Source organism: Babylonia areolata, chromosome 13 (genome assembly GCF_041734735.1).
Source record: "Babylonia areolata isolate BAREFJ2019XMU chromosome 13, ASM4173473v1, whole genome shotgun sequence".
NCBI lineage: Eukaryota > Metazoa > Mollusca > Gastropoda > Neogastropoda > Buccinidae > Babylonia > Babylonia areolata.
The window spans coordinates 3,896,238-3,908,737 of NC_134888.1; the positions used below are offsets into that span (position 1 = coordinate 3,896,238).

Below are 12,500 nucleotides of genomic sequence, written 5' to 3' on the forward strand. Positions count from 1 at the left end.
TTCAGACCAAGCAGGATCGACTGAAGGAAGTAAGACACAACTGTTAAACCCCCCAGAAAACGAGCACCAAAAGTGGATGTCATCACACACAAGCCAAGTCAACGCAACTGTACTGGAGGAGAACCAGCAACTGCACTGGAAAGGTGAATTGCATTGCCCCCTCCTCTCTCTTCGGTGACACAACGTGACGCGACAGTCGTTGGCCAAATCGACAAGGGAGGAAAAGAGAAAAACGAAAAAAAAAAGGAGGGGAGAAAAAAAAAAAAAAAAAAAAAAAAGCGACCGTCAGCTCTTTAGGGGGAGGATGAGAAGGGGTTGTTGATGCAGCTCGACCTGTGGGCTAACCAGCCACCTGTGTGTGTGTGTGTGTGTGTGTGTGTCGTCCGGTTCTCTCTCTCTCTCTCCCCCCCCCCTCTCTCTCTCTCTTCGCGCAAAGCTGGTGGGGGAACAGTGGGATCGTCTCCTCCGCGTCGTGACTGCTTTTTTTTTTTTTAAAGACCACGACCGGTCCAGTGAGTCAGAAGCGGTGTCGCTGTTCACGAGTCTTCTTCCCGTTTCAAAGTTGAGCTGAAGTTTGGAGGAGCCGGAATCGTCCGTCCGTCGTTGGACTGAGTAAGTCACTTGTGAGGATTCTGTGCCCGCTCATGCGTGTCCAGCCAGCTTCGTGTGTAGGTGTGTGTGTGTGTGTGTGCGTGTGTGTGTGTGCCACACAACTCAACACTGTGAGGATCCTAGCTCTCAAAGAAAAAGCCTTGGAGTTATAGTTTTGTTATGTTCTTTTCTTCGCGACACCGAAGTCGTTGAATAGTGTGTGTCTGTGCTGGTTGGTGTATGAGCGTTTAAAGAGTCATCGGATCCGCGTGTTACCCGTGTTATAATAACTAGCTGTCCCACGAAACCGGATTCCAGGTCACTTTCCGCCCCGCCGGCCTAGTAGTATCTTGCTGCAAGTGACAAGCGAGGAGTTTTTGTTGAAGAAAACTTCATACTCCGTCGTAGTTGAGTGGAGAGAAAAAAAAAAAAGAAGAAAAAAGAAAAGAAAAAAAAAAAGCTGTGAAACAGGCTTTCACCTAGCAGGGACGACCTGACCTTCGACTGATCATCATCACGAGGAGTATAAGTAGTTTTTAGCAGCGCTTTCTACTACTACAACTACTGCTACTACTATTACCACCCAGGAGCGGCATGGCTGAAAACGGAGAGTACACCCCCTCCCCCCGCCCCCACCCCAGGCTGCGGCCCGAGGGGGCAGCGTACGCGGAGAGGAACCGGGGCACGATGGAGAGGTGGTTCGACTACAGCGACAACGTCGACAACTACAACTCGCCGCGGCCCGGGGAGCGACTGCGCTCCGACACGGCCAGGAAAATAGCCGAGGTGAGTGAGTGAGTGAGTGAGAGTGAGTGACGGGTAAAGAGCACAGGTGAGTTAGTGACAGAGTGGGTTGAGGAGAGGGAGGTGGAGGGGAGAGGGAGAGAGCGAGGAGGAGAGAGGGAGTGGGAAGATGGAGAGAGGGGGAGGAGGAGGGAGATGGGGGGAGGGAGAGATGCAGGAGAGAGATGGGGGGGAGGGAGATGGGGTGGGAGAGAGATGGGGGGGAGGTGGGGCGGGAGAGAGATTGGGGGGGAGATGGGGGGAGGGAGATGGGGCGGGAGAGAGATGGGGGGAGGGAGGTGGGGCAGGAGAGAGATGGGGGGGAGAAATGGGGCAGGAGATGGAGGGGGAGATGGAAGAGGGAGGTGGGGCAGGAGAGAGATGGGGGGGGGAAATGGGGCAGGAGATGGAGGGGGAGATGGAAGAGGGAGAGAGGCAGGAGAGAGATGGGGCAGGAGATGGGGGAGGGAGATGGGGCAGGAGATAGATGGGGAGGGGGAGATGGAAGAGGGAGAGAGGCAGGATAGAGATGAGGGAGAGAGGGGAGGGAGATGGGGCAGGAGAGAGATGGAAGAGGGAGAGAGGCAGGAGAGAGATGGGGGGGGGGGGAGATGGGGGCGGGGGGGGGGGGGGGGGAGAGTGATGGAGGAGGAGGGAGATGGGAGTGGGGGGGGAGAGATTCAGGAGAGAGATGGGGGAGGGAGATGGGGCTGGAGAGAGATGGGGAGGGGGAGATGGAAGAGGGAGAGAGGCAGGAGAGAGATGGGGGAGGGGGAGGATGGAGGGGCAAGAGGAGGGAAATGGGGCAGGTGAGAGGGAGGAGAGAGATTGGGGGGAGGAGGAGAGACAGGGAGAGAGTAGGGGTGGAGAGGGAGGGAGAGGAGAGAGAGAGGAGAGAGTAGGGGGTTGAGAGGGAGGAGAGATGGGAGAGGAAGAGGGGGCAGGACAGAGGGGAGGAGAGGAGGGAGGAGAGGGAGGGGGAAGGAGAGAGAAAGAGAGGGGAGGAGGGGGGGGGAGCACATCATGGGTGGGCAGTGTGGGTGGGTGCATGTTGTCACTGTGGGGATTACCAGGTGCTTATGTTGTCTGGTAGTCACTAGGTCCTTTGCCCAGCACGTTTGGTTTATGAATTAGTTTGGTATCAGCTTCTTTGAAAAACTTTTCTTTTCCTTTCATCTGATGTTGATCAGTTTGCACACTTTGTCATTATGAAACTGAAACTGCTTTACTTAAAAGTGATCTTCCCTGTGATGTTTTATTTATTTATTTAATTTATTTTTTATTGTGTAAATGTGGTGTAGCATATATGGATCAATCTGCTCGGTTTAATACCTTGAAACTGAAATCGCTGTTTATGTATGGATGTGTACTTCCCTGTTTGTGTGTGTGTGTGTGTGTGTATTTTCATTTCTAATTTTTTAGAGCAGATGTGTAGCATAAAAAAAATATGGATGAATCTGCAACCTTTGATACCTCCTTGAAATCGGAAATTTTGTATACATCACCTGTAACATAGCTGTATGCATGTCCGCCAGTGGGTGTGTTGGCGTTCACTGTCGTGCGCAGAGGAAATCACATGCTGGGAACAGTGTGTGGGAAAGCAAAACATACGTTTATAAATGCACACACTTCGACACACACATTGCACATGTGTAGTCACAGTAATGTTAGCAAATTTGACATGAACTATAAGCATACATGGATGCACATGAGCATGTGTTGTTCATGTGCGCGCGCGCACACACACACACACACACACACACACACACACACACACACACACACACACACTGTGTGTTTCAGTGACTAGCATGAGGGTAGAAAAAAAAGGGATAGGTGAGCTGATAGAATCCTCAACACGCAAGCTATATGACTTTCCTGGTGTCATGACAAAAAGCAGAAAACAGAATGTTGAATCAGCAGTCTGAGGGAGACATATTCAGCTACACCATGTGCATAATTTTCATTCAGTGTTTCATGCTTTGGAGTGCATGGTGTTGTGTGCTCGCACATGCATGTTTCTCTGTGTGTGTGTGTATGTGTGAGTGTATGTGTGTATGCATGTGTGTGTATACTGTGACATCTGAAAGATGATTCCTTGGATAATTCATATTTCTTACATTTTTGTTAAGTGGTGTGTGTGTGTGTGTGTGAGGGGTAGAGAGAGAGAGAGAGAGCAGGAGAGTTCTGATTAGGTTTCTTAGTAGTTTATTTAGTCATCAGACTCTAGTCTGTTTAACAGCAAAATACACCACTCACACAAAAACACCACCTGCTGAGTTGACTTACGCCATTCGCTTCGTGGCATTGATGGCTATATTGTGTGGTGCATTGTGTAAACCCAGTGGAATCCAAGTAGAAAAAAAAAAAATATATATATATGGGCCGAGCCATTACACCAGATCTTTACAGACACATGAATTCATGTATTGCTGTCAATGTTTATTCTACTCTCAATGACTTGAAACGGGTGCGGTGAATTGCTGAATGGCGGGGATACCTTAAAAATCCTCACACATATCTTGTGTAATGTTATTTATAGATATTCCGTTGAAGGTGAGGTTAAACAGCATTTTTTAAGCCTACACTGCGTACAGGATTCACATGAGTTGATATGTCTGTCCATACATGATACAGAATATCTTAGATACAACTGCCATATAATATAATATATATATATATGTATATATATATATATATATTTATCTATATATATATATATATATTTTTTTTTTTAGCTCTTGGTATTCACCTTACATGAACATGTACATTACAGTTTTTGCTTGGTAAAAAAAACATTGCCATATATTTCTTCAGACTGCAGAATGCATACATGTAGACATATATTCATGCACGCACATGTGCATGTGCACACACTCACGCACACACACACACACACACACACACACACACACACACACACACACACACACACACACTGTGTGTGTGTATTTAACAGTTGAACAGTGTGTGTGTGTGTGAATTAGAGGACCAAGTTACTCAGTGATGATGGATCACACATAATTTTCACAGACAGATCAGATGTGCATACTACTCACTAGTACTAGCTTGTCACTACATTTGCATGGTTGGTAGCTCTACAAGAATCTATTTCCGTCTAGTAATCTGTACCATTTAGTTCAGGGATTTGTCTTGATGCTAGTGTGATGTATACCTGTATAAACTGCAGTCCAGATAATTTGATACTTCGAATAAATACACCTGGTTTATCTGAAGGTGACTGTGGCTCATGTTTTTATAGCAGTGGTTTCCTTAGCGTTCTTGGGGAGTTGGGGAGAGATATCATTTAAATGCAAGGGATTTCGATCACAGCTGTTGACAAAAAAACAAATCAAAACAAAACAACAACAACAAAAAACCCACAAAGAAATAAAACGCAGAACATGTTAATTTTAGTGGTGAAACACCACTCCAGTTCCAGTGGTAGAACACCTGGCTAGCAAATGAGGTTCCCTGACCCAGGTTCGATTCTTTATAATTTTTATTCCCCTCTGCAATATAATTCAGTGCAAGGCAACACTATTACAAATTCATAATAAAAAAAAATCATATGCACGCACACGTTCACAAACATGTGCGCGCGCACACACACACACACACACACAAATGCATACACACACACACACACACACACACACACAAAGACACACACACACATAGACAAACACACACTAACGCGCGCGCGCGCACACACACACACACACACACACACACACACACACACACATATTCCCCCCCTCACCCCCATACATGCACACATTCACTCACTCAGTGACTCAACACACACACACTCTCTCTCTCTCTCTCTCCATCTCATTTTCCAGTCAGGGTGCTCTCAGTGAAAGGGAGGGAGGTGGGGAGAGAAGGAAAGGAGAAACTGCTCCTTCCTTAACCCCTCCCCCTCTCACCCCTCCCCCTCTCACCCCTATCCCCACCCCCCACCCCCCTTACCCCCTCTTCCTTGTCTCCTCTTCCCTCTCATGGCAAAGACTTAGGGTCATCTGTCAACATCAAAACTACAAAAGTGTCTGTCAGTCACAGGGTACAAACAAAGCAGTTTGTGATCTCAGTCTAGCACAGTGAAGAAGAATTAACATAGTACTGGACTTCTGTTATGAGGATGTATTGTGTGCGTCCTTGACACTTTGGAAATGGGAAGGAGGCACTGAGTGATACATGTTCATTGAGCAGTTTCCTTGGACTGAAAATATCCTGCAATAAGAGCAGGAGACTGCAGGAGATAAACTTCCTTTATTATAATTGCTATTATTTGTTGTTGTTACCAGTTCTGCTTCTCTCTCTCTCTCTCTCTCTCTCTCTCTCTCTCTCTCTCTCTCAGAAGAATGGTTCTGTTTACAGTATTCGTAAACTCTGCATTTATATGTTTAATGCCCTGAAGATACGACAGGAATTATGTGACAACAATGATGAAAGTTAGAATTAATTTACTATGCACAAGAAGCACTTTTGTTCTACAGGTTTAAGTTAGTACGTATTTTACATTTTCTTGTGGCTGAGTGATCACCATATTGTGTACTTTTGACCTCTTTCTAGGGGCTGGAGGCCTGGAGATTAAAGTTTTGTTCTTCTTGTTCTCTCTCTGTCTGTCTGTCTCTCTCTCTCTCTAACACACACAAGCATGTGTGCGCGGGTGTGCGGGCCTGCACACACACAAACACACACACACATTGAGGATGATTTCTGTTCAGTGTTGACAATCTTCAGCAGTCCATTGCTAATGTATGACTTTTTCAACTCCTTGTTGAATAGTCCAGTTGGTTTGCTGTTATAGTTGTTAGTGTTTCATTAGAAAGAGGTTATATTGTTATGCTTTTTAAAAAAAATTTTAAACAAAACTTAAATCAGTCATTTTCTTTATGTAACACACACACACACATGCACGCGCGCACGCACGCATGCGCACACACACTTTCACTTGCTTGCATGCATACACAGTAATTTCTTCCCCCCCCCCCCCCCCACTCGATTTTCCTACCCTTGTCTAATATCACTTACACTGTTAGAGTGAAAAGAAGTTAATAAAGAAGGAACACACACACACACACACACACACACACACACACACAGTAACTGAGTACATGTATACACAGAGCAACTGAGTATGTAGACCTTTTGTATAACTGGACTGGGAATAGGCAAATTGGCAAATGGGGAACAGGTAAACCAGGAATAGGTGAATGATGGATAGGTGAATCGGGAACTGGTAAACCATGAACGGGGAAACAGGTGAACCAGGAATAGTTGAACCGGGAATAGGTGAACCAGGATGACAGCACTAAGAGTAGTGTATACATCATTACATGTGTGTGTGTGTGTTGCCAGACCAACAAGGGGGTGATGGACGAGATGATGGGGGGGTACCCTGACCCCCCCCAGCAGGCCGCGGTCCACCCTCGTGCCGTCAAAGGGGAGGCCGCGCAGATCGCGGAATCGAACAAGGGGGGCCCCATGCGGGACCTGATGGAGAACTACGGCAACATGAGTCTGAGCAACAACAACAACAACAACAACAACAGCGTTCCTGCCCACAAGGTCATCGGCGAAGAGGCCACTGAGTATGCTGAGCGAAACCATGGCAAGGTGGATATTGTTGATTTTGTGTGTGTGTGTGTGTGAGGGAGGGGGGGCGGGCGGGAGGACTGGCAGGGGGTGGGGGGGTGGGATCTGTATGTATGTGTTTTACTTATTAAGAGAGACGTTGAGTGGGTGTGTGATGCTCTGTTTTTGTTTGTGAGTGTGTGATACGGTGTTAATGACAATTTGTGTGTGTATGTGTCCATGAAAGAGATGCTGAATGCGTGTGTGATGCTGAATGTGTGTGATACTGTGTGTGTTTTTTGTGTGTGCGTGTGTGACACAGTGTATATGACACTCTGTGTGTGTGTGTGTGTGTGTGTGTGACGCTGAATGTGTGTGTAATGCTGAATATGTGTGTGACGCTCTGTGTGTGTGTGTGTGTGAGACCCTGCATGTGAGATGCTTTTGAGTGTGTGTGACACTGAATGTGTGTGTGATGCTCTGAATGTGTGTGTGTTTTCGTGCATGTGTGACTCAGTGTGTGCTAGATTCTCTGTGTATGTTTACTAGTTTTTGAACAGGCCTGAGGCACAAGCTCTTGACTTGGATCAAACACGAACAAAATATTTTTGATGATGCAGCGTCCACCTTTTTTTTTTATGTCAACTTTGTATTCCTCACAGATGTTTTGATGATTTTGATATAAGATCATTAAAACATCACACTCAGCCTTTTATTTCTTTGGTTTCCCTTTTGTATGTTCATAAAATGGGACAGTCTTGGTTTAGCCCAGTAGTTACTGCAAGCTAATAAAATCTGACAGTTTCAGACTCGCCCAACAGTCACTAGCGAATAAAATCTGACTAGCCCAATGGTCCCAAGCGAATAAAGTCTGACAGTTTGGGACGGGTCTGTAACGGCCACAAGGTGTGTTCCCATTCACATCATGTTTAGCTCGGTCTAGCCGACCATGCAAAAACGAAACTTGTCCAAATCACTACCCCCCAGAAGACCCCCACTCTCTCCCCCCCCCCCCCCCCCAAAAAAAAGGGTGGGAAGGTGGTCTGGTGGCTAGGAAGCAGTTCATCGTCTGCCTCATGTTGGGTCTGCTGAGGACAATAGCAGCACACACCTGTCTACCATTTTCGGCTGAGTTTTTGCTCAGGCCTGACCGATTTGAAAGGAAATGAGTTGAGAGAGGGGGAGGGGTATGAGGAAGGGAGGGTGGGGGAAGAGGTGTGAGTGAAGGATTGCTGGAGAAACAAACAAAAAAAAAGAAAAAAAAAAGCTCTGCTGACAAAACAAACAGCTTTCCTTCCGGAACACCAGAAATTTAGAGAGTGAGACTGGAGGATTGAATGCAGAGGCTGCAAAAAAAAAAAAAGGGAAGAAGAAAGTAGTTCAGGGGAAGTGTTGGTAAGGTTAGTGCTATTTAAGGGTAAAGTGCTCCGTCAGAAAGGTTAGAGCGGGCTGGATCAGCGACTGTCGCACAAACGTTTTTGCAAAAAAGGTTCAGCTTCAACATCCCAGAGACAGGTATGCAAGCTGATTGGTAGAGGGGGGGAAGAATAACAAGAATATTATTTTTATATGAGATTGAGGGTGTTTGTGTGTGTGAGATTGCGTATGTGTGTGCATGTTTTTTTGTTTTTTTTGTGTATGCTGGTGTGTGTGTGTGTGTGTGTGCGTGCATGTTTGCGTGTGGGTGTGCATGAATGTGTATGTGTGTGTGTGTGTGCATGTACATACTGCATGTAAGGGTGAAAGGGGACACGCGTGAATGTGGGTTACGTCATCAAAATTTGAAGGAACAGTTTGTGTACTGTGAGAGAAGTGTATGGACGGAGTGATTCATGTCTGCTTTTATGTGTGAGTTTTTTTTTCTTTTGTTTCATTTTATCTTATTTCTCTTTTGTCTGTCAGCACGCTTGTGCAGTTGTTCACGTTTCCTTCGTCATCCATAATGTGGAGCAAAAAACTTTGAAAGAAAGTGGAGTTGTGGCTTTGTGGTAATGTGCCTGATGGTAGGAGGCAAGTGTGTGTGGCTTCCAGTTCCATATATATTTGTATTTGTATTTCTTTTTATCACAACAGATTTCTCTGTGTGAAATTCGGGCTGCTCTCCCCAGGGAGAGCGTGTCGCTACACTGCAGCGCCACCCATTTTTTTTGTATTTTTTCCTGCATGCAGTTTTATTTGTTTTTCCTATCGATGTGGATTTTTCTACAGAATTTTGCCAGGAACAACCCTTTTGTTGCCGTGGGTTCTTTTACGTGCGCTAAGTGCATGCTGCACACGGGACCTCGGTTTATTGTCTCATCCGAATGACTAGCGTCCAGACCACCACTCAAGGTCTAGTGGAGGGGGAGAAAATATCGGCGGCTGAACTGTGATTAGAACCAGCACGCTCAGATTCTCTCGCTTCCTAGGCGGACGCGTTACCTCTAGGCCATCACTCCTATATATATATATATAGACTACATATATATATACATACGGACTGGGATTTTCCCCACCAACCCCTTCCATAAGTCCTCGAGTGGTGATCTGGGGTGCTGGTCATTTGAATGGGACGATAAACCAAGGTCCCGTGTGCTACGTGCATTTGGCGCGACCCACAGCAGCAAAAGGGTTGTCCCAAGCAAAATTGTTAGGAAAACTATGTTTTGATAACAAGTCAGATACACGTTTATTTTTACATACAAGAATGAGAGAGAGAGAGAGGTGCTGTTCTGTGCTGACAAACTCACCCGCTGGGATGAGCAGCCTGAATTTCACACAGAGGAATGTGTTATGACAGTGAAGCCATTCAGTGCAACACAAAACAATACAATACAAAACAATAACAATACGGTACCTGTTGTGACAGGAAGTCATGCAGCACACTGCAGTGCAATACACAGTCCAGTGCAGCATCATGGTGTGCAACACAAGAACCACAACACCACACCACACTGCATCCCACCACACCACACCATGCCACACCACACCACACCACACCACACTCCACCACACCCCACCCCACCCCACCATACCATACCACACCACACCCCATCCCACCCCACCCCACCCCACACCACACCACACCACACCACACCCCACCACACCCCACCACACCAACACACAGGACAACACAGAACAAAAAAAAAGATTAACAAACAACCACCACCACGACAACCACCATCGAAAAGACAGGAAATGGTTGGCTTTTAGAAACGACTGACTACACAGAACAACAAGAACAAGAACAAACAACAAACAACAACAACAACAACAACCCAAAGTTAGACCGGAAACGGTTGACAGTTAAACAACAGCCGGTTTGACACCAGATGGACCACATCATCAACAACTACGGGGTGGTGACTCCCCCTGAGCGCCCCGCCCCCAAGGTGTCGTACGGGGGTCAGGACAACCTGGAGAAGGCGCAGGGGGCAGACATGGGGCCGCTGATGAGGATGGAGGGCGCCAAGTCGCCCCGGGAGGTGAAGCAAGGGAAACTGCACCAGGAGTCGCAGGGAGGGTGAGTATCTGTAGATGGCTGTGTGTGTACAGAGGATAAGGATGGTGTATTATTATTTTTATTTTTTTTATTTTTTTTACCCGGACTTTCTTGGGTCGACCATCGTTTTATTTTGTATATAAATTCATTATTTTAATTCAACAAAAAAAAAGAAAAGAAAAAAAAAGGGAACAAAATAACAGCAACAAAAAGGATACAGTGAACCTAAGCAATTACACACACACACACACACACACACACACACACACACACACACAAAACAACAACAACAAAAAAACGTGACAATAATCAAAAGCAATACCCTGCATTCCATAACTATGTCATTGTTGTTTTTCCCCCCCACTTACATATAGATTTTTTTTCTTTTTCCCTTTTCTTTAAGATTCATAAGGTATTATATAATATATCGATGTCTAATACTGAATTGCTGTTCAAAGATCAGTTGTAAAATAGACAGTCTTTTTGTTGTTTTTTTAGCAATACTGATACACATTTTACCTATCAAAATAATATGATTTATTTTTATAAGATCATGTTTGCTATATCTGTCATCCTGAATTCCAAATAAAACGTCTGTGGGATGTAATTTCATACACTTACCAGTATTTCTAAGTATCAAATTTTCTATGTTGATAAGGATGATGTAAGGAGGGTGAGGATGTGTGTGTTTTGTTTTGGTGCGTCAGTGTTGTGGCTGTTGAGAGATGGCAGCTGTTAACGATTTCGCCGTATTATTCTGTTAACGCTCAGTTGCAGTTTGTTCCGACGTTATGCTAACATAAAAATTGTTCTGACGAATTCATAGCATGGTCACATGCTTTCCTGTCGTGATGTTACCCAGATGCTCCGTCCCCGTGGGTGAAATCAAGTTGCGTCTCGTTTGGTGTTTGTGGGTGCTGTGTTCATGTTGTGCGTGTGTGTGTGTTGGGGGGTGTGGCGGGGTGGGGGGGCAAGTATAGGGCCGCTGATGAGAGTAGAGGGCTGCAAGATTGCCTGGGAGGTGAGGCTGGGGAAACTGCACTAGGAGTCCCAATAAAATGTGTGATTTATTTTGGTGTGTGTGTCTGTCGTGATGTGTTCACGTTGTGGGTGTGGGTGTTTGTTGTGGGTGTGTGTTTGGGAGTATGCTCGTTGCGGCTGTGTGTGTTTGTTGTGCGTGATGTGTTGTGTGGGTGGGTGCTGTGTGGGAGTATGCTGATGCTGTGGATGTGGGTGTTTGTTGTGTGTGATGTGTGTGATGTGTTGTGTGGGTGGGTGCTGTGTGGGAGTATGCTGATGCTGTGGATGTGGGTGTTTGTTGCGTTTGATGTGTTGTGGGTGGGTGCTGTGTGGGAGTATGCTGATGCTGTGGATGTGGGTGTTTGTTGTGTGTGATGTGTTGTGGGTCGGTGCTGTGTGGGAGTATGCTGATGTTGTGGATGTGGGTGTTTGTTGTGTGTGATGTGTTGTGGGTGGGTGCTGTGTGGGGGTATGCTGATGTTGTGGATGTGGGTGTTTGTTGTGTGTGATGTGTTGTGGGTGGGTGCTGTGTGGGAGTATGCTGATGTTGTGGATGTGGGCGTTTGATGTGTTTGATGTGTTGTGGGTGGGTGCTGTGTGGGAGTATGCTGATGTTGTGGATGTGGGTGTTTGTTGTGTGTGATGTGTTGTGGGTGGGTGCTGTGTGGGAGTATGCTGATGTTGTGGATGTGGGTGTTTGTTGTGTGTGATGTGTTGTGGGTGGGTGCTGTGTGGGGGTATGCGGATGTTGTGGATGTGGGCGTTTGTTGTGTGTGATGTGTTGTGGGTGGGTGCTGTGTGGGGGTATGCGGATGCTGTGGATGTGGGTGTTTGATGTGTTTGATGTGTTGTGGGTGGGTGCTGTGTGGGGGTATGCTGATGATGTGGATGTGGGTGTTTGTTGTGTGTGATGTGTTGTGGGTGGGTGCTGTGTGGGGGGGTCTGCTTATGTTGCGGATGTTTGTATGTGTTGAGGGTGTGCGTGTGGTGTGTGGGAGTGTGTTTATGTTGCGGGTGGGTGTTGTGTGGTTGTGTGTGTTGGTGT

The 12,500-nt window shown here is 46.3% G+C and overlaps 1 protein-coding gene across 2 annotated transcripts in view; it reads left to right on the forward strand.

The window, feature by feature from the left end:
• The window catches only part of LOC143288794 (uncharacterized), a 31,361-nt gene that overhangs the window by 8,807 nt on the left and 10,054 nt on the right, over nt 1-12,500 (forward strand). Inside the window, exons 2-5 of one of the 2 annotated variants that reach the window (XM_076597428.1) lie at nt 6-612; nt 1,179-1,377; nt 6,739-6,996; nt 10,266-10,456. In XM_076597428.1, coding sequence (XP_076453543.1) covers nt 1,186-1,377; nt 6,739-6,996; nt 10,266-10,456 — 641 coding nt within the window. In that variant the 5' untranslated portion in view covers nt 6-612; nt 1,179-1,185. The remainder of the gene's footprint in view (nt 1-5; nt 613-1,178; nt 1,378-6,738; nt 6,997-10,265; nt 10,457-12,500) is intronic. The other variant, XM_076597429.1, reaches the window with a different exon arrangement.